At 38.1% G+C, this 22,932-nt stretch overlaps 5 protein-coding genes across 5 annotated transcripts; all 5 read right to left on the reverse strand.

The window, feature by feature from the left end:
* Nucleotides 1-2,179: 2,179 nt before the first annotated feature.
* LOC121213958 (uncharacterized) lies at nt 2,180-3,956 on the reverse strand. The gene has a single exon (XM_041087471.1). It carries the CDS (start codon nt 3,133-3,135, stop codon nt 2,455-2,457), a length of 681 nt encoding a protein of 226 aa, XP_040943405.1. The 5' UTR covers nt 3,136-3,956; the 3' UTR covers nt 2,180-2,454.
* Nucleotides 3,957-4,036: 80 nt separating this feature from the next.
* On the reverse strand, nt 4,037-5,090 carry LOC121213957 (uncharacterized). The gene has a single exon (XM_041087470.1). It carries the CDS (start codon nt 4,993-4,995, stop codon nt 4,117-4,119), a length of 879 nt encoding a protein of 292 aa, XP_040943404.1. The 5' UTR covers nt 4,996-5,090; the 3' UTR covers nt 4,037-4,116.
* A 4,065-nt stretch (nt 5,091-9,155) lies between these two features.
* On the reverse strand, nt 9,156-10,082 carry LOC107921542 (uncharacterized). The gene has a single exon (XM_016851382.1). The coding sequence runs from the start codon at nt 10,080-10,082 to the stop codon at nt 9,156-9,158; it is 927 nt and encodes a 308-aa protein (XP_016706871.1).
* Nucleotides 10,083-20,249: 10,167 nt separating this feature from the next.
* On the reverse strand, nt 20,250-20,861 carry LOC107921541 (uncharacterized). Its single transcript, XM_016851381.2, has one exon. It carries the CDS (start codon nt 20,859-20,861, stop codon nt 20,250-20,252), a length of 612 nt encoding a protein of 203 aa, XP_016706870.2.
* A 982-nt stretch (nt 20,862-21,843) lies between these two features.
* On the reverse strand, nt 21,844-22,722 carry LOC107921471 (uncharacterized). Its single transcript, XM_016851321.2, has one exon. The coding sequence runs from the start codon at nt 22,720-22,722 to the stop codon at nt 21,844-21,846; it is 879 nt and encodes a 292-aa protein (XP_016706810.1).
* Nucleotides 22,723-22,932: the final 210 nt, after the last annotated feature.

Genomic DNA, 22,932 nt, shown 5'->3' on the forward strand with positions numbered 1-22,932 from the left:
TGTATCTAACAGCAACCAGGCCAGATATCATGTTTGGTGTCAGCCTGTTATCGAGATTTATGCATTGTTGCAATGAGGCACATTTGAAGGCAACAAAGAGGATCCTTAGATACATCAAGGGCACTGCTAGTTTTGGTGTAATGTTTGAAAGTCGAAACCAACTGAAACTAGAAGGCTACTCTGACAGTGACTGGGCAGGATCTCTCGATGACATGAGAGTACCTCTGGATACTTCTTCACACTTGGATCGGGCATGTTTTGCTGGAGTTCAAAGAAGCAACAAACTGTTGCTCAGTCCACAGCTAAAGCGGAGTACATTGCTGCAGCAGGAGCAGTTAATCAGGCCATTTGGCTAAGAAAGCTGCTTTACGACCTTAATGAAACTCAAGATGAAGCAACTGAAATTTGGGTGGACAATCAGTCTGCAGTTGCAATAGCCAAGAACCCTGTGTTCCATGGCAAGACTAAGCATTTTAAGATCAAACTGCATTTTGTTAGAGAGGCTGAACAAGCAAAGGAAGTCAGCCTTGTGCATTGCAGCTCAGGAGCACAATTGGCTGACATAATGACCAAGCCCTTAGGGGCTGCTCGATTTGAATCTTTGAGAAGTGCAATTGGAATGTGTTGCATACAGTCCAAGGAGGAGTGTTGAAAGCTGGACTGCAATGCAACATGGAGCCAAAAGCTTGCTACTGTCGAGACCAGCAGCTATCGAGCTCAGCTCATTTTGCTTGGTGCGCACGAATAGTTTTGAACCGAATGAAGCAACCAACTTTGCTGTTTTGTTTTGATGTAATTTGGTTCAGTTCAACTTTAGTTTGTTTGTAATACTAGTTAAACTTAAGATAGTGATAAGATCTTTTGATGTAATGGCTGAGTGGTCAGCTATATTTGATTATTTTTGGCTAGTGATTAGGTTTGTATTAGTTGGGGCAGTTAAATACATTAGGTAACTGTCAATGTACATTGTAACTCTTTTATATATTTCAAATTTGAATGAAAAATTATGGATGTTCAGTTACAACATTGCTGAGTATTCAATTTTGATCAAATTTTTGCTTTGCTTTGCTTCAATTCTTCTTGCTTCAGTCTTGCAAACACTGAGTTGTAACTTTGTTTGATGTTTGCTGCTGCCATTGTTCCAACAGAAAGCTATTGGAACGATTGTGGTAACCAGTGGTAGCCATTATTTCCTCTGGAAATAGAAACTTGGAAGTTGTGATCTGAATTCAATTTGCCTTTTCTTCCCATCATCTACCTAATATATATATGCATATATTGTGTGAAAGAGGAGACATGAAGAATCTCACCCTTCCAAATTGAAGTCATGAGGTAACATGAACTTGATACCAATCTGAACTACTATGTCAGCATGGTTGAGCGATGTCTCCCTCCTAACATGCTCCACAACTCATAACATGATTCTTTTAATTAGTATATAAGATTCCTGATATAATAAAACTATACTATATAATGGGGCTATGCACGAGTGGCTTTAAGCTTGCTTCAACTGACAGTGGCTACTTGTCTATTATTTGGAGACAAGAGACTAATTTATGTAACTATTATTGTTTAATCATTTCCATCAACATCGACTTGAACATGTGCATACAATTAACATGGTTGAGTTTATTAATTTCTTGTCGTGCAGGAGGCAGGCAAGATCTGCAATCTCAACCTGTACATAGTTTGCAACTTATAGAAAAATGGGTGGAGTTTTAATGATCAATGCAGGATGACTAAGCTGTGAGAATAACTGAGAGACAGTTTTCGTTAAATAATGGGATCTTTTAAACACAAAATTAAAAACAGATTAAAATAAAAGTCAAAATAATTGGAGTAATAATGGCAAGGGGTAGGACAAGATCCACTTTCGTATCCTTTGCTCCCTTTTCTCCTCACAGAACCGAAGAAACTATTGTGATCGACAGACTATGATTTATTTTCTTAAAGCGTGTGAGATATGCATGTATCTACCATGTCATAGTCAAAGTAATCAAATTGTTAAAACTTATCAAAACAGGAATCCTGACAGCTCATGCATTCATAGCAGAATCGCATCAAATCTGGAATTTGGGTTTGGAGTTGGAATTCCAGTATCTATAATCTCGTAAAAAGAAAAGTTCAACTTGAAAGTTCAGATATTGGTGGACAAGATTTAATGAAAAGAGAGAAAGTTGGTGGACCGAAGACTGTATAATTTTTTGTTTTAACAATAGTTGTATACATGTAAGTTATAATTATGTACAAGTTTACAATGCCAAGATTTCAACAGTTGACAATGTTTAGAACAGTGACTCTAGCTTTGATCAAACGCCTGAAGAAGCTTTCAAGACCTTCTTCAAGGTCTTGGATGCACAACTCTGAGTTTTGGAGCTCATTTTGCACATTCTCAACATGCTTCACGTTTCCAGATTTAATGAAGGAACGCAATGCGGCTTCAGCATTCGCGATTTAATTTGTTTTCTCTTCTTCTTCCTCGCACCTTACTCTTTTCTGGTGCATTAACTTTGAAACTAGTGACCACCGGCTCGATGCCTCTGGCCCTGAAATAAAGGACAACAAGGATTGTAACACGCCCATGGTGGCTGCTACTACTTGTTTTAAGGTGCTAATCACGGATCCGGTCTCACCGTCTTTGCTCATAAGTTTATTGTCCATATGCTTCAAGTTCTTGAAGGCCTTGCTTATTGCCTTTCTCACTTCCTTCTTGGAGGTTAAGTATTTTCTAACCTCATCACCAAACCCTTCAACTTCTCCTCGTCTTCGGCGCAAAACCGATTGGAGTTCTTTAGTGCATTCCTTGATTTGCAACAAGGCATCTTTAGCGGTTCCGCATACATCCAGGAGCACGAGAGATGCATCCAAAACTTGTTCAACCGATTTCCTTTGCTGGTCTTGAGCTAGAGCTTGTTGAGTGAGGGGAAACTGAAGCAACATATCCACATAGTCGTACAAATCTTGAAGACAGGTCAGTTCATGTCCTGTGGATGACGAAGATGTAGAGGCCGATTGAGATGCCCTCAATCGGTTCAGATTTTCATCAATTTGTGAAGTAATGGGGTGTTGCCTTGAAGGCAAGCTGTTTGAGCGAGCATGGAAAGAAGGTTGGACATTCAAAGGAGAGGCAGCCATTTCTTTGTTTTAGAGAAGAAAGAAGGCCTTGCAATTGCAATTGTGTGTTTCAACTCACTCTACCTATTTGCTGTCTTCCCATTGTCATCTGCTGAATATATATATATTACAGGCTGAGGGTGGACAAGAGGAATCTCATCCTCTTTAAATATCAATTACAAGTAACATGAACTAGATTTGGATCTACAAAACTGTTCATGTGTTGTCTCCTTTCCACCGTCAAAACAACTCATTACCCGTTAGCAAATACAATCAAAACTTATCTTCAATAGCATGATAATAATATAAAAATATACAAATACACACGATGGTGCTGAGAAAGTATATAGGCAATGGCCATTTGCTTTTCCGTTCTTCCCTTATATTAATGCCTCATTGCTTTCAACTTGTCTGCTGGTTATCACCTTACGTTTGGCAAAAGGGAGGCAAGATCCGCATGCTTGACTTGTATACTATAATTTTTAGCAAGAAAGCATTTCTTGAAGATTCGATTGTCCCTTAACTAACAATTTTTTATGATGCAGCTCGTGTATGATCTGAATCAACCATGTGAATGTCAATTGAATTTTTTATTAGTTTCTAATAATGTGTTTGTGGATTGAGACGGTAGGATTCTTGACATTGAAGAAGATGATTCAGGGATAGTCAAGAAGAGTTCATTTTTGAAGACTTATTTCTCTATTTTTATTTATGTTTTAATTGATAGATTGAGTCAGCTCAGTCCGAATCTGGTTTAACAACCTTCCCTCAATTGAAACATCAAACATTTGAATTTATGGCTTAAAAAATCGAAAGTTAGAAAATCAGTCTTGAGGTTCTTGCTAAGTTGGTGTTTAAAACAGAATGGAGTTTATTCCAGACAAATGGGAAAAAAGGTGCAGATAAATGCTAGAAAATGATATTGTAGTATCAAAACTGCATTTCATTCAGTATATATATGTATATCTCATGTCTGTACAAGATTGGTGTTTACAAAATTTTCTAATGATTGAGTGCGTTGAGAAGAGACACCCTAGCTTTGATCATACACCTGAAGAGGCACTCAAGTCCATCTTCAAGATCTTGAACGCAAAGCTCCAACTCTTTTAGCTGTCTTGGCATCTCAACATTCTCAGATTTGCTCATCTTCTGACTCATTACTGATCTAAAAGCAGCATCAACCTTCTCAAATTCATTAATGTCTCTTCTTCCGGTTTGTTCACACGCTATCCGTTTGTGGTGCAATAGCTTGGACACTAACGCCCAGCTGCCACACTTCGATCGTTCCATTGGCCCTGAGATGAGGGTGAATAAGTACTCAAACATGGAGGAAGTGACTGCTTCAGCCTCCCTTAGCAAGCTAACCATTGCCTTGGTCTCGTGGTCGTTCGAAGATGAGAAGATGCGTTTCGTTTCCACGCCCTTCACATTCTTCAATGCCTTGTGGATAGTCTTCTGCACCACTTTTCTGGAGGTGAAGTACTTCCTCACCTCACCCACAAGCTCGACTTCTCCGCATGGTCTTCTTCGCATAACTGATTGAATATCCTGTATACTTCCTTTTGTTTGCAACAAAATATCCTTAGTAGTGTTGCACAGGTCAAAGAGCCTAAGGGATCCATCCAACAATTCATCAACAGGTCCCTTGTTTTGTTCTTGAGCTAATTCTTGTTGGGAAAAGGGCAACCGCAGCAACTTATCCACACAATCATACAAATCCTGAAGGCCATTTAGCTTATGGCTTATTGATGATGACGTTGACGTTTCTTCGGAGTCCCTTAATCTGTTCAAATGTTCATCAATCTCTGAAACAAGTGGATTTGGTCTAGATTGCAAGGGGAAGCTGTTAGAACGAGCGTGGTGAGTTGTTTGGGCTGCCATTTTTCTTTCTTCTTCAGGGGAACAGCCCAATGGTTGAATGTTTCTACCTATTATTTGCAATAGCAGCAGTAGGCATCAGCTCCATTTTATATATACATCAGGTCATACAGACAAAAGGAATCTTAAATACTTATTTAATCAGCAATTTCTTATTGTTTCTTCACTCAATTTGGATATCGATCTGAGAACTCTGTCAGCGTTGTTTATGCAAAATGTCTTCCCTCAACCAGCTCTCCAGCTCAGGGCTGTCCAATTAAGTTAACATCATCCAATTTCCCCGTGCACAAGTTAGCTGTTGTCATTGTATAATTGAAATAAGACAACTGCAAACAATAAATATTTGCACAAGTGCAGCTACATATTCTATCCATTTCTATATGATATTGTGTCCCTTGGAAGTCGGAACCTAACATTTTCATTTTTTCTCCTCATAAAAGAAGTGACATTATAATACACACGCACACTAAATTAAAAGATCATGTACTGTAATTGTATATTTTGCCAATTTTCCTCCTGTTGGGTGTTTTACTGAGCATTTTTTGACGCAAATACAGACTGTTTGAACTTTTATCCAATGCCTACTTGCTGTTCATCCTCCTCATTCACATGTTCAGATGCTCCATTATTCTAACCAAAGTAGAATGATTAAATCAAATGTCTTTAGGGTTTCGAAATAATTGCTAAACAAGATCCTGTAGGATGAAATTGGCTTCTGAGTAATTCATTTTACTATTCACAATTTGTTATCATTTGAAGTATGCATGACCGCGTTCACCATATGATGGTCAAGCTTTCAATTATCTCTAAGGACGACATAAAAGGAATCATGACAAATCAGATATTCACGAAGTTTCTCAGCTTCCAAATTTGGTGATGGAGACTGTCATTCAACTTGCAAAACTAGATCTTAATCTAACAGGCTTAAAAGGTGCACCAAACCATTCTGGAATGATTATTAAAATTTATCCCCTAAGAAAACAGAAGAAAATTGTGGGAAAAACAATTAGACCATATAACTTTCCTATTACTAGCGAAACAGTAGAAAATTGATCAATATTTGGAGAAATAAAACAAAGAAAATGATAAAAAAATATAATTAAAAGAGAAAAAAAAATTGTATATGGAAGAAATAAAATTCCTTATAATAAACTTTTTATTTCAATCACTCTACTTAAATTCTTCATCACATACAACTCTTTATATAGGAGTTGTAAGTGACTATTCATCTATATCACTAAATGCTAGGAGTTGTCACTATTCATTTACATAACTTGAATACTATAAGAGTTATGACTATCCATGCATATGTATAACTTTTCATATTCAAGTCTCTTCACTCTTCATAATGTGTGTAACTTTTCATCTTCAAGTCTCTTCACTCTTCATATTCAAGTCTCTTCACTCTTTTAACTTTTCATAATTTATTTGTACAAGATTAATTTAATTATGTGCCAACAATACCTCCCTTAAATTAAACTTGCTTCGAACTCCCAACCTTTCAACATTTTTCTTGAAGACTTGTCCACTAAGCGGCTTTGTGAAGATATCAGCCATCTGATCTTCTGTCTTGCAATATTCAACTTGAATATCACCATTATTCACTAGTTCCCTCAAGAAGTGATACCGAATGCGAATGTGTTTTGTCCTTCTATGAAGAACTGGATCTTTTGTGACCGAAATAGTAGAACTATTGTCACAAAACAAAATCGTTGACTTGCTCTGCTTCTGCTTAAGACTCTCCAAAATTCCACGTAACCAAATCAATTGACATCCTGCATAAGATGCAACGATATATTCAGCTTCTGTAGTCGAAAGCACCACAATTGGTTGTTTCTTTGAACTCCATGAAACTGCACCACTACCAAGGTGAAAAACATAACCAGAAGTGCTTCTGCTATCATCAATGCTTCCTGCTAAATCACTATCCGTATAACCAATGAGATCAACTAATGTATTAGCTTTATAGAAAATTCCATAATCAATGGTTCCCTTCACATATCTCAATATTCTCTTGGCAGCCTCCCAGTGATTGGAGTAAGGTTTCTCCATGAATCTACTCACCAAGCTAACAGCATACACGATGTCAGGCCTTGTCGAAGTCAGATACATCAACTTCCCAACCAAACTTCTGAATATGGTGGAATTGACAAGCTTTCCTTCACCCTCTTTAGATAACTTCAGACCTGTAATGCATGGAGTAGAGACTGGATTCGCATTTTCCATCATGAACTTTTTAGAACTTCCTTTGCGTAGCTCTCTTGTGAAATAAAAATTCCTTTCTCGGATTGATGAACTTCAATGCCTAGAAAATGATGAAGTTCTCCCAAATCTGTCATCTTAAATTCTGCCATCATTGAGTGCCGAAATTCTTTCAACATCTTCACATCATTTCCTGTGAAAATAAGATCATCAACGTAGAGACTTACAACCATGAATCTTCCTTGAGAATTTCCTTTGATGTAGAGAGTATACTCATATGGAGATTTCTGGAATCCACACTTCTGAAAATAAGAATCGATGCGGTTGTACCAAGCTCAGGGTGATTGCTTCAACCCATACAAAGCTTTCTTCAACTTGTAAACTTTTTCTTCTTCTCCTTTTTTGACAAACCCTGGTGGTTGATCAACATAGACTTCTTCTTTGAGAACACCATTCAAAAACGCAAATTTTACGTCCATTTGGAACATTTTCCAATTGTTTTGGGCAGTAAGAGAAATAAGTAACCGAACTGTCTCAAGTCTTGAAACTGGAGCAAATACCTCTGTAAAATCTTCTCCTTACTTTTGCTTGTATCCTTTTGCAACCAATCTTGCCTTGTACTTGTTGATAGAGCCATTTGGATTCATCTTTGTCTTGTACACCCATTTGACTCCAATTAAATTCTTGTGCGGCGGTAAATCTGTGAGTTCCCATGTATCATTGTTTTCAATTGAGCAAATCTCTTCTTTCATGGCTTTCCTCTATATTTCTTCTTGATATGCATCATCAAAAGAAATTGGATCTCCTGCAAAGAAAGCAAAGAATACAGTATCATTTTGCACAACTTTATCCGTTACATCATATAACTCTTGGATGCTTCTCGTTTTTCGAATCGGGCTGGATGAAGAAGAATTTGATGAAGAACTTGGGGAAGCAGGAGGATTTCCTACTTGAGCATCATCTTTAGCATTCTTAATTACTGCCTCTTCTTCTTCTTCAAGTTCAAAAGGAAAAATTGACAAATTTTCTTTTTCAACTTTCATTTCTTCAAACATGGAATTTTCATCAAACCGAACATCTCGGCTTATCACAATCTTCTTTGTCACCGGATTGTACAACTTGTATGCCTTACTTCTTTCACTATAGCCAATGAAAATGCATTTCTCTGACTTGTCATCCAACTTGCTTCTCATTGCATCTGGAATATGAGAGTAAGCAACACTCCTAAATACTTTAAGATGACGAACACTAGGCTTTATACCATACCACGCCTCATGTGGCGTGCAATTCTCCAAGCTTCTTGTCGGTGATCTGTTTATAAGATAAACTGCACAAGAAACAGCTTCAGCCCAAAATCTTCTTGATAACCTCTTCTTCTTAAGAAGACATCTAGCCATTTCCATAATTGTTCTGTTCTTTCTTTCACACACACCATTTTGCTGAGGTGTATGGCGGACTGTCATTTCATGCCGGATGCCACTATCTCGGCAATATTTCTCAAATTCTTTTGAAAAATATTCACCTCCACGATCTGTCCGTAAGGTGTTAATTTTCAGCCCAGTAAAGTTCTCCACTTCTGCCTTGAAATCTTTGAATCTCTGAAAAGCCTCTGATTTTTCTTTGACACAATACACCCATAACTTTCTTGAGTAATCATTAATGAAAGAGATAAAGTAACGATTATCTCCCAAAGATGAAACTGTCATTGGACCACAAAGATCCGAGTGAATAAGTTGCAATGGTATTCTTGCTTTCCACGAGGATTGAGAAGGAAAAGCAATTTTGTGTTGCTTTCCAAGTTGACATGCTTCACAAACATCATCAAGCCGATCGATTTTTTGTAAACCTCTAACCATCATCTTCCTTGAAAGCATCTCCAAATTTCCATAGTTCAAATGTCCATATCTATCATGCCATAACTTTGAAATTCCTTTATGAGCACCAATAAAGCAAGACATATTCTAATTTTGAAAGGTGAGAGAGAAAAGATTATTTGATGCCACTCCAACTCTAGCAACAACCTGATTTTTCTTTGACAAATAGCAAGCCATGTCACGGAAATGAATATCATACCCCTTCTTCAAGAGATGCCCAACGCTAAGCAGATTATTTTTAAGACCAGGAACAAAATAAACTTCAGACATTTTCTCTACCCTTCCTTGCTTTGTTTTGAACTCCAACTCACCAACACTGCTAACTTTGTAAGCTTTGCCATCTCCTACTTTTACTTCTCCACAATCAGATTCAAAGAACTTTGAAAATAATTTTTTGTTACCTGTCATATGCTTGCTAGCACCATTGTCTATGCACCAGACATCATCAATCTCTCCACCATGAGATATGAGCAACAAAGTTTCTTGCTTTTGCTCTTGATTATTTTGTACTATATTAGCTTCATTTTTTTCTTCTTTCTTGTACCAGCATTCACTTGCCAAATGACTAGGTTTGCGACAATGATAACATTCAAAATAGCCACGACCTCTTCCTCTTTGATTTCCATGTCCACGTCCTCTTTGTGATCCTCTAAAATTTTGACTTTGGTTTGCTTCTTTCCATCCATTCTCCGTGCTTGCATCTTCACCTCTTTCACGAGCATTTGAGCCTCTTCCTCTAAAATATCTTCCTCTTCCATGACCAGGATCTCTCCCTCTTTGATTTTTAAAATCTCCCTTCTTCTCATTTAGAGACAACTTTGACTGGAGTGCTTGATCTAGATCTACTTCCTTTTTCTTCTTGTTTAATCTTTCTTCATGGGCTTGCAACGAACTTGTGAGTTCATCAATAGTCATGGTACTCAAGTCCTTTGATTCTTCAATGGCTACCACAATGTAGTCAAATCTGGAATCTAAAGAACGGAGGATTTTCTCAACACCACGAATATCATCCATAGTTTTACCATTTCTTTTTAATTGGTTGACTATGGACAAAACCCGTGAACAGTAATCAGAAATTGATTCTAACTCTATTTTTTGCAATGTTTCAAACTCCCCTCGAAGAGTTTGCAACCGAACTCTTTTCACCTTTTCATCTCATTTGAATGAATTTTGTAAAAATTCCCATGCTTGTTTTGTCGTGGTGGCACAAGCTATTTTTTCCCAAGCCGCTTCATATGATTGAACTCCTTGATATATCCAAAATAAGGCTTGCTGATTTTTTTTCCTTAATTTTCTTAGACTCTCTTTTTGAACTTGTGCTAATTCTTCCTCCTCTTCAGCCTCAACTTCATTATAACCTTTTTCGACAATCTCTCAAACTTCCAGAGATCCAAGAAGAGCCTTCATTTGGATACTCCATTTGCCATAATTTTCTTTGGTTAATTGGGGAACGAAAGAAAGAGGAATAGAATTGTTCATTTCGATTGAACAAGGCTCTGATACCAATTTGTAGAAAATTGATCAATATTTGGAGAAATAAAACAAAAAAAATGATAAAAAAATATAATGAAAAGAAAAAAAAATTTATATGGAAGAAATAAAATTCCTTATAATAAACTTTTTATTTCAATCACTCTACTTAAATTCTTCATCACATACAACTCTTTATATAGGAGTTGTAAGTGACTATTCATCTATATCACTAAATGCTAGGAGTTGTTACTATTCATTTACATAACTTAAATACTATAAGAGTTATGACTATCCATGCATGTGTATAACTTTTCATATTCAAGTCTCTTCACTCTTCATAATGTGTGTAACTTTTCATCTTCAAGTCTCTTCACTCTTCATATTCAAGTCTCTTCATTCTTTTAACTTTTCATAATTTATTTGTACAAGATTAATTTAATTATGTGCCAACAGAAACATGTAAATTTTCATTTTTATATGATTAATGGTTAAGTATAACTCCTATTTCACTCAAATTTGAGAAATAATCTTCTAGTTATATTCTATTTATTTGTTTCAATCAAAAACTGATTAGTTTAGATTATTTTATTATTATTTGACATATGAATTTAGCCTATAAATAGACCCTTTTACAACCTTAGAAAAAACACCCATTAGATATTATAACTCATAACACATTTAGAGAATCTTGTGTTTACGTTTTGAGGTTTCTTTGTTTTCAGGTTTTCGAGGTTTAGTTTTTATCTCCATCTTTGTGTACTCTTCGTTTCTTTTGCCATTATAGTAAAATTACCTTTGCCCGTGGTTTTTTATCCTCTTTGGAGGAGTTTTTCCACGTTAAATTTGTGTGTTCAATTTCTCAATTTCTTCTGTTATTTTTACTTGTTCCTTACTTAATCGGGTCAATCTCTAACAAGTGGTATCAGAGATAGTTTAATTTTCATAAATCAGCCCATTCAGATATGGCAGTAACAAGGTTTGAAATTGAGAAGTTCGATGGTGAGACAAATTTCAATATGTGGCAAGTTGGGATGATGGCAATTCTAGTTTAATCCGGTTTGAAAAAGGTTGTTACCGGGAAAAAGCCTGAGAATCTAAATAAAACAGAATGGAAGAGCTTGATGAAAAGGCTTTGTCTGCAATCCAATTGTGCCTTGCGAATACGGTATTACAGGAGGTATTGATGGAGAAGACCTCATCTGCCTTGTGGAAAAGGTTAGAAACTCTTTATGCAACTAAGTCTCTAGCTAACCGTTTAGTGTTGAAACAACATGTATTTACGTTTCGTATGAACGAAGGTGAGCTTCTTAGAGATCACATCAATCAATTCATTACTCTTTTAAATGATGTTGAGGTTCATATTGATGATGAAGATCAAGCTATGCTATTACTATGCTATTGTCCCCGTTCATACAAGTCTTTTAGGGAGACCCTAATTTATGGTGGAGACAAACTCTCGTTCGAAGATGTGAACACTACACCAAAACAGGTTTTTAGCGGCGTTTTTTTAGGCCTTTAGCGGCTCTTTTTAACGCCAGTAAAGGTATTTGCGACGCTTCCACAAGCGCCGCAAAAAAGGCCGCTAATGAAAACGTCGCAAACGTTTGCAGCGTTTACAAACAAAAACGCCGCTAAAGACCATATTCTTTAACGGCATTTTTGTTTGTGCGCCTCTAAAGAACATGTTCTTTAGCGGCGTTTTTTTCTAAGCGCCTCTAAAGAGCATGTTCTTTAGCGGCATTTTTTTTCTATGCGCCGCTAAAGAACATGGTTTTTAGCGGCGTTTTTTTCTAGGCGCCGCTAAAGAACATGGTCTTTAGCGGCATCTTTTTTCTAAGCGCTGCTAAAGAACATGTTCTTTAGCAGCGCTTTTATACAAAAACGCCACTATTTTTGGGATTTTTTTATATTAAATTTTTCATTTTTTCGGTCCTCCTGTAGCAACAAATCAAAAGCAACCAGAACTAAATCAGCCAATAGCAATAAATTTATATAATATTTCAAATTACACGAATAAAATAATATTAATATCAATAAATAAAAGTACTGTTCATATTATTTTTGCAAAAAATGTTAAATGTTAAAATGATAAAAATATTTATGTCATACACTATGAAGGCGGAAGTTGCGACTTAAACATCTTCATCATAATCTGAAGCTGCTATTGGAGTTCATCGTATTTTTTGCTCTGCTCTGCTTCTTTCGCTGCAGCCTCCGCTTCCCTCGCTGCAGTCGCTGCTTCCCTCGCTTCCGCCTCTGCTTTAAGTTGTAGCTGAAGTTCTTCATATTTCCTTTGAACCTCAACTGTGGTCGCTTGCATCTGAGCCATCTGGTCTTTTAACCTCTGAACTTCAACTTGAGCCTGACTCCCCGAAGCCATGTATTGGTGGGAGCTGGATCCAAAATATTGGGTTGGGCTAACAAAAGATCCTTGAAATTGAACCCGACCATACCTTTCAGGACCCAAAACTTCAGTAATAATCCGGTTATCAATGTCTTCAAGATGAACAGAACATCACTAGAAGCAATCGCTTCGTACTCCGCCTTTTTATCCTTTAGTTTTTCCTAATAAATATATCACATAGTTAGGAACGCAATATTATATATTGAAAAACATATGCAACATAACAATAGTCGCATTACAAGCAATGATTTAAACCATTAGAAAATAAACACTATAAATAACTAAAATAAATCAAATTGTATTAAGTAAACGTACCATTATTTCACCAGCTTCAGGAGTCATGGGAGATCCATCTTTCATCCTATGTGTAATTTCAAAAAGTTGAAGGCGTCCAACTTTTTGACCGGACGACAGTTCCTACAATATAGTAGTATAAATATTATTTAATAGAAAGTTATACATATTCGACAATATTAAAAAAATTAAAAATACCTCCGCCTCAGCTACACATGCAAAACTTCTCGACCCGGTTGTGTGGGTGAATTTTTGTTTCTGCCTGCTGCTTTTTCCAACTTGTTCACAATCTTACGTTACGAAATTTTTTAGTACGTAAATAGAAAATACTATAAACCAAAATAATTACAATAGTTTGGAAGTACGTCATACCTCGCCTTTCTTCGAATGCCAAAATCTAACCGCATCTTCCCATTGGTACCTCAACATACCGGCGAGACATTTTGCAATTTCTCATCGAGGGTTTTTTTTGTCTTATAATATTTTTTCTTCAAAGTACTTTTGTTGTCTCTCCATCTTTTTCCCAATGCCTTCTTTACATAAGCATCCGAGACCTCTAAAGCAAACCTCGGCTACAAAAAACAAAAAAACACAAGTTAATAAAGTAAATATAAATGAAACTATTTCCCAAGCATTACAGATGACATTAACATTTTGTTACCTTAATATTATCGAGGGCTTGATTTCTGTTGCTATCGGGCATTTGAGGCCATGACTCGTAGTTGATAGACAACATATTCTTTCCTTCATCTACCTAATATATATATGCATATATTGTGTGAAAGAGGAGACATGAAGAATCTCACCCTTCCAAATTGAAGTCATGAGCTAACATGAACTTGATACCAATCTGAACTACTATGTCAGCATGGTTGAGCGATGTCTCCCTCCTAACATGCTCCACAACTCATAACATGATTCTTTTAATTAGTATATAAGATTCCTGATATAATAAAACTATACTATATAATGGGGCTATGCACGAGTGGCTTTAAGCTTGCTTCAACTAACAGTGGCTACTTGTCTATTATTTGGAGACAAGAAACTAATTTATGTAACTATTATTGTTTAATCATTTCCATCAACATCGACTTGAACATGTGCATGCAATTAACATGGTTGAGTTTATTAATTTCTTGTCGTGCAGGAGGCGGGCAAGATCTGCAATCTCAACCTGTACATAGTTTGCAACTTATAGAAAAATGGGTGGAGTTTAATGATCAATGCAGGATGACAAAGCTGTGAGCATAACTGAGAGACAGTTTTCGTTAAATAATGGACCTTTTAAACACAAAATTAAATACAGATTAAAATCAAAATCAAAATAATTGGAGTAAAAATGGCAAGGGGTAGGACAAGATCCACTTTCGTATCCTTTGCTCCCTTTTCTCCTCACAGAACCGAAGAAACTATTGTGATCGACAGACTATGATTTATTTTCTTAAAGCGTGTGAGATATGCATGTATCTACCATGTCATAGTCAAAGTAATCAAATTGTTAAAACTTATCAAAACAGGAATCCTGACAGCTCATGCATTCATAGCAGAATCGCATCAAATCTGGAATTTGGGTTTGGAGTTGGAATTTCAGTATCTATAATCTCGTAAAAAGAAAAGTTCAATTTGCTAGTTCAGATATTGGTGGACAAGATTTAATGCAAAGAGAGAAAGTTGGTGGAATGAAGACTGTATAATTTTTTGTTTTAACAATAGTTGTATACATGTAAGTTATTATTATGTACAAGTTTACAATGCCAAGATTTCAACAGTTGACAATGTTTAGAACAGTGACTCTAGCTTTGATCAAACGCCTGAAGAAGCTTTCAAGACCTTCTTCAAGGTCTTGGATGCACAACTCTGAGTTTTGGAGCTCATTTTGCACATTCTCAACATGCTTCACGTTTCCAGATTTAATGAAGGAATGCAATGCGGCTTCAGCATTCGCGATTTCATTTGTTTTCTCTTCTTCTTCCTCGCACCTTACTCTTTTCTGGTGCATTAACTTTGAAACTAGTGACCACCGGCTCGATGCCTCTGGCCCTGAAATAAAGGACAACAAGGATTGTAACTGTTGAAGACAGCTCTCATGTAGCAGCAAAGGTGGCCATGCAGGGAACGTGCTTCAACAGCAAATTGGTGCAGCAAGCTGAAGCTATCCATTTAGTTTCTTTAATTGAATGTTTTGTATTTAGTTAGGATCAAACTTAGTTGGTAGCTGCATTTTGATGTAACTAAGTGATGAATGACAAGTTTAGGTAGCTGTTTATGTATTCAAACAAGTTTACCAAGTTACTAGGCAAATTAGTGGTGTTAGGTAAGTTATTAGGTGATAACTTGTTTGTTTTGCTATTGTAATCCCTTATATGTAATGGCATTATGCCTTAAGGTGAGTTAATGAAAAATATCAGCTCTTTTCGTTCAAAATACTCTCTCTCAATTTCTTTTGTTTTCCATTTGCATGTGTTTCTGTTCTTGCTTCTGAGTTTGTTTCTTCAGCAAGGATCGAGGCTTGCCATACAAGCAAGATTGAAAACAGTCTGTTGCTGCCTCTTGCACCAACAATTGGTATCTAGAGCTTCATTCTTAGTGGACCTGTTTTTTATCAAACTAAGAAAGCTGAATGTCTTCCTCAAGTTTTTCACCAGCAGCCCCACCAGTCTTCAATGGAGAGGGCTTCCACATATGGCTGGTTAAGATGAAGACTTACCTGCAGGCCTTTGATCTGTCGGAAGTTGTCAACACAGATGCTGAGCCAGCACCACTGAGGGCTAATCCCACAGTAGCTCAGATCAGGCAACATGCTGATGAGAGGACCAAAAGGCACAAAGCCATGTCCTGCATCCAGAACTGTGTGTCAGATGTCATCTTCACCAGAATTATGGCCTGTGAGACTCAAAAACAGGCCTGGGATAAGCTTAAGGAGGAGTTTCAAGGCACTGAGAGAACAAGGCAACAGCAGCTGTTGAATTTGAGAAGGGATTTCGAGAACCTAAAAATGAAGGAAGAAGAAACAGTAAAGCAGTATGCAGACAGAATCATGGCAGTGGTTAACAGTATAAGGCTCATTGGTGAGCACTTTGATGAGGCAAGGATAGTAGAGAAAGTTCTCTCCACTTTGCCTGAGAGATATGAGGCCAAGATATCCTCTCTTGAGGACTCAAGAGACCTTGCTACCATCTCTTTGACTGAGCTAATCAACACTTTCTATGCTCAGGAACAAAGGAGAGCTAGCAGAGTTGAAGACCACCAGGAAGGTGCATTCAATGCCAAGGCCAAAGAAGCCTCGAGCATCAATGCTCCAAGAGGTAAAAAGCCTTGGAAAAGCAGGCCTAAGCCTGATACTGCAAGGAGCAATGACCAGCCCTGCAGACATTGCAAGAGGCCAGGTCATCCAGAAGACAGATGCTGGTTCAGACCAGATGCAGTATGCCAACACTGCAAGAAGAAAGGCCATGTTGAAAGGGTTTGCAAAAATAGAACCAAGTCAAGGCAGAGTCAATTTCAACAACCAAAGGTTGAAGCTCGAGTAGCTGAGGACAGTAGTGATCAAGAAGAGCAGGTCTTTGCTGTTTCTTGCTTAGCTGTTAAGAAGAAATGCTCAAAAGGCTGGCTATTGGACAGTGGTTGCACTAACCACATGTCACCAGATGCCTCCTTGTTCAAAACCTTGGATAGAAGTTGCAAAACCAAGGTCAAGGTTGGAAATGGTCAGTTCATAAGAGCTGAAGGAAGAGGAGAGGTTCTGATATGTACCCCCACAGGCAACAAGATCATTCCAAATGTGCTGTTAGTGCCAGAAATCGACAGAAACCTTCTCAGCATAGCTCAATTGCTCGAGAAAGGCTATTCTGTTGTGTTCAAGAATAAACAGTGCCACATTGCTGATCCAAGTGGATCAAGCCTTATGACAGTCACAATGACTGACAAATGCTTTGAGGTACACTGGCCAAATGACTCAAAGTCTGCATATACAGCCTCTGTTGATGATTCCAAGCTTTGGCATCAAAGGCTTGGGCATGCCAACTTCAGATCATTAGCTCGAATGGCCAAAGAAGGCTTGGCAGAGAACTTTACTAGCTCAGTGGAGCATGATGATGTGTGTAAAGTTTGCCAGATGGGGAAACAGGCAAGATTGCCATTTCCTACAAATTCAGCTTGGAGAGCTACTGAAAAACTACAGCTGGTGCACTCTGATGTATGTGGCCCGATGAGGACTGAATCACTCAGCAAAAATAGGTATTTCATCCTCTTCATTGATGATTTTACAAGGTTTTGCTGGATTTTCTTCTTAAAACACAAGTCTGAGGTAGCTCAAGTGTTTGTGAAGTTTAAAACTGCTGTAGAGACAGAAACAGGTTGCAAGCTGAAATCGATAAGGTCAGACAATGGCACTGAGTACACTTCAGCTCAGTTTCAAGCCATTTGTAATGATGCTGGTATCAAACACCAGCTTACAAATGTCTACACACCTCAGCAGAATGGGGTATCAGAAAGAAAAAACAGAAGCTTGATGGATATGGCCAGGTGCCTGCTGTTTGAGAAGAAACTGCCCAAGACCATGTGGGCTGAGGCAGTAAACACTGCTGTCTACCTTCAAAATAGGCTTCCTACCAAAGCTCTTGCATCCAAAACACCTTTCGAGGCTTGGTCTGGTTTCAAGCCTTCCTTGGCACATCTGAAGGTGTTTGGTTGCCTGTGTTATGCACAAATACCAGCAGCAAAGAGAGAAAAGCTCTCTGAAAGGGCTCAACCAGGTGTTCTAGTAGGCTATAGCTCAGTTAAGAAGGGCTACAAGGTGCTGGATCCTTTGACAAACAAAGTCCAAGTGAGCAGAGATGTCATCTTTAATGAGAAGGCTTGCTGGAATTGGGAGAAGAGTAAACCAGAAGCTGCTTCAGAAGACCTGATGCCTAATCAAGCTGAACTTGAGCACCTTGGTCCTGAAATGGATGTTGATGATGTGCCTGTGAGAGGCACAAGGCCCCTAGATGAGATTTATGAAAGAGCACAAGTTGCTATAGCAGAACCTAGTAGTTTTGAAGAAGCTGAAGCAGATGAAGGTTGGAAACAGGCTATGGTTGATGAAATCAACATGATTGTGAAGAATCAGACATGGGAGTTGGTTGAAAAGCCTGCCAACAGAAAGACCATTGGTGTAAAATGGGTCTATCGAGTGAAGCACAATGCGGATGGAAGTTTAAACAAGCTAAAGGCCAGGCTAGTTGTAAAGGGCTTCAGTCAAAGGTATGGTCTGGACTACATGGAAACATTTGCTCCAGTAGCCAGACTCGATACAATCAGATTGCTGATTGCAGTTGCTGCTCAGAACCAGTGGACAATCCACCAAATGGATGTCAAGTTTGCATTCCTCAATGGATTCTTAGAAGAGGAGATATACATCGAACAACCCCCAGGTTTTATAATGCCTGGTAAGGAACATTTGGTGTATAGGCTAAGAAAGGCCTTGTATAGCCTAAAACAGGCCCCTCGAGCCTGGTATGCTCAAATTGACTCATACTTGGTCAGTTTGAGATTTGAAAGGAGTGCTAGTGAGCCAACACTCTATGTTAAGAGGAATGGAGCTGAAACACAGCTTATTGTGTCACTGTATGTTGATGATCTTCTAGTGACTGGAGGAGACAAGTTTATGTTGGCTGACTTCAAAGCAAAAATGAAGGAAATGTTTGAGATGTCAAACCTGGGATTGATGACATATTTCCTAGGAATGGAAGTCAATCAAGTAGAAGGAGGAATCCTCTTGAAACAAAAGACATTTGCCTTGAAAGTGCTGGCTAAATTCTCAATGGAGAATTGTAAACCAGTGAGCACACCAATGGCTATTGGCATGAAGCTATCGAGCCAAGAGGAACATGAATCTGTCTGTGAAACAGATTACAGAAGCCTTATTGGCTGTTTGTTGTATTTGACAGCAACAAGACCTGATATTCTATTTGCTGTGAGCATGCTGTCACGATTCATGCATTGCTGTAATCAGCAGCATTATAAAGCAGGAAAAAGGGTTCTGAGGTATATCAAAGGTACCTTGAACCATGGTATATGTTTCAAAAGGGTCAAGGAGTTGAAATTGATTGGCTATACAGACAGCGATTGGGCTGGTTCAAAAGATGACATGAAGAGCACCTCTGGTTATGCTTTTACACTTGGCTCTGCAATGATTTGTTGGAGCTCAAGAAAACAAACAATGGTGGCTCAGTCAACAGCTGAAGCTGAGTATGTAGCAGCTGCTAGTGCTGTTAATCAAGCTGTGTGGCTGAGAAAAATTTTGAGTGATTTAAACCTACAGCAGAATGAAGCAACTGTGATACATTGTGACAACAAGTCAGCAGTTGCTATTGCAAAAAATCTTGTCTTCCATGGTAGGACAAAACACTTCAATATTAAACTGCATGTGATAAGGGAGATGGAACAAGCTCAAGAAATTGAGCTGGTTCATTGCAGTTCTGAAAATCAGATTGCTGATATCTTCACAAAGCCTCTTGGTGTATCAAGATTTCTAAGCCTAAAGAGGGAACTAGGAGTCTGCTGCATAGAAGCTGAGGAGGAGTGTTGAAGACAGCTCCCATGTAGCAGCAAAGGTGGCCATGCAGGGAACGTGCTTCAACAACAAATTGGTGCAGCAAGCTGAAGCTATCCATTTAGTTTCTTTAATTGAATGTTTTGTATTTCGTTAGGATCAAACTTAGTTGGTAGCTGGATTTTGATGTAACTAAGTGATGAATGACAAGTTTAGGTAGCTGTTTATGTATTCAAACAAGTTTGCCAAGTTACTAGGCAAATTAGTGGTGTTAGGTAAGTTATTAGGTGATAACTTGTTTGTTTTGCTATTGTAATCCCTTATATGTAATGGCATTATGCCTTAAGGTGAGTTAATGAAAAATATTAGCTCTTTTCATTCAAAATACTCTCTCTCAATTTCTTTTGTTTTCCATTTGCATGTGTTTCTGTTCTTGCTTCTGAGTTTGTTTCTTCAGCAAGGATCGAGGCTTGCCCTACAAGCAAGATTGAAAATAGTCTGTTGCTGCCTCTTGCACCAACAGTAACACGCCCATGGTGGCTGCTACTACTTGTTTTAAGGTGCTAATCACGGCTCCGGTCTCACCGTCTTTGCTCATAAGTTTATTGTCCATATGCTTCAAGTTCTTGAAGGCCTTGCTTATTGCCTTTCTCACTTCCTTCTTGGAGGTTAAGTATTTTCTAACCTCATCACCAAACCCTTCAACTTCTCCTCGTCTTCGGCGCAAAACCGATTGGAGTTCTTTAGTGCATTCCTTGATTTGCAACAAGGCATCTTTAGCGGTTCCGCATACATCCAGGAGCACGAGAGATGCATCCAAAACTTGTTCAACCGATTTCCTTTGCTGGTCTTGAGCTAGAGCTTGTTGAGTGAGGGGAAACTGAAGCAACATATCCACATAGTCGTACAAATCTTGAAGACAGGTCAGTTCATGTCCTGTGGATGACGAAGATGTAGAGGCCGATTGAGATGCCCTCAATCGGTTCAGATTTTCATCAATTTGTGAAGTAATGGGGTGTTGCCTTGAAGGCAAGCTGTTTGAGCGAGCATGGAAAGAAGGTTGGACATTCAAAGGAGAGGCAGCCATTTCTTTGTTTTAGAGAAGAAAGAAGGCCTTGCAATTGCAATTGTGTGTTTCAACTCACTCTACCTATTTGCTGTCTTCCCATTGTCATCTGCTGAATATATATATATTACAGGCTGAGGGTGGACAAGAGGAATCTCATCCTCTTTAAATATCAATTACAAGTAACATGAACTAGATTTGGATCTACAAAACTGTTCATGTGTTGTCTCCTTTCCACCGTCAAAACAACTCATTACCCCTTAGCAAATACAATCAAAACTTATCTTCAATAGCATGATAATAATATAAAAATATACAAATACACACGATGGTGCTGAGAAAGTATATAGGCAATGGCCATTTGCTTTTCCGTTCTTCCCTTATATTAATGCCTCATTGCTTTCAACTTGTCTGCTGGTTATCACCTTACGTTTGGCAAAAGGGAGGCAAGATCCGCATGCTTGACTTGTATACTATAATTTTTAGCAAGAAAGCATTTCTTGAAGATTCGATTGTCCCTTAACTAACAATTTTTTATGATGCAGCTCGTGTATGATCTGAATCAACCATGTGAATGTCAATTGAATTTTTTATTAGTTTCTAATAATGTGTTTGTGGATTGAGACGGTAGGATTCTTGACATTGAAGAAGATGATTCAGGGATAGTCAAGAAGAGTTCATTTTTGAAGACTTATTTCTCTATTTTTATTTATGTTTTAATTGATAGATTGAGTCAGCTCTGTCCGAATCTGGTTTAACAACCTTCCCTCAATTGAAACATCAAACATTTGAATTTATGGCTTAAAAAATCGAAAGTTAGAAAATCAGTCTTGAGGTTCTTGCTAATTTGGTGTTTAAAACAGAATGGAGTTTATTCCAGACAAATGGGAAAAAAAGGTGCAGATAAATGCTAGAAAATGATATTGTAGTATCAAAACTGCATTTCATTCAGTATATATATGTATATCTCATGTCTGTACAAGATTGGTGTTTACAAAATTTTCTAATGATTGAGTGCGTTGAGAAGAGACACCCTAGCTTTGATCATACACCTGAAGAGGCACTCAAGTCCATCTTCAAGATCTTGAACGCAAAGCTCCAACTCTTTTAGCTGTCTTGGCATCTCAACATTCTCAGATTTGCTCATCTTCTGACTCATTACTGATCTTAAAGCAGCATCAACCTTCTCAAATTCATTAATGTCTCTTCTTCCGGTTTGTTCACACGCTATCCGTTTGTGGTGCAATAGCTTGGACACTAACGCCCAGCTGCCACACTTTGATCGTTCCATTGGCCCTGAGATGAGGGTGAATAAGTACTCAAACATGGAGGAAGTGACTGCTTCAGCCTCCCTTAGCAAGCTAACCATTGCCTTGGTCTCGTGGTCGTTCGAAGATGAGAAGATGCGTTTCGTTTCCACGCCCTTCACATTCTTCAATGCCTTGTGGATAGTCTTCTGCACCACTTTTCTAGAGGTGAAGTACTTCCTCACCTCACCCACAAGCTCGACTTCTCCGCATGGTCTTCTTCGCATAACTGATTGAATATCCTGTATACTTCCTTTTGTTTGCAACAAAATATCCTTAGTAGTGTTGCACAGGTCAAAGAGCCTAAGGGATCCATCCAACAATTCATCAACAGGTCCCTTGTTTTGTTCTTGAGCTAATTCTTGTTGGGAAAAGGGCAACCGCAGCAACTTATCCACACAATCATACAAATCCTGAAGGCCATTTAGCTTATGGCTTATTGATGATGACGTTGACGTTTCTTCGGAGTCCCTTAATCTGTTCAAATGTTCATCAATCTCTGAAACAAGTGGATTTGGTCTAGATTGCAAGGGGAAGCTGTTAGAACGAGCGTGGTGAGTTGTTTGGGCTGCCATTTTTCTTTCTTCTTCAGGGGAACATCCCAATGGTTGAATGTTTCTACCTATTATTTGCAATAGCAGCAGTAGGCATCAGCTCCATTTTATATATACATCAGGTCATACAGACAAAAGGAATCTTAAATACTTATTTAATCAGCAATTTCTTATTGTTTCTTCACTCAATTTGGATATCGATCTGAGAACTCTGTCAGCGTTGTTTATGCA

This window comes from Gossypium hirsutum, chromosome D01 (assembly GCF_007990345.1).
Source record: "Gossypium hirsutum isolate 1008001.06 chromosome D01, Gossypium_hirsutum_v2.1, whole genome shotgun sequence".
In the NCBI taxonomy this organism is placed as follows: domain Eukaryota; kingdom Viridiplantae; phylum Streptophyta; class Magnoliopsida; order Malvales; family Malvaceae; genus Gossypium; species Gossypium hirsutum.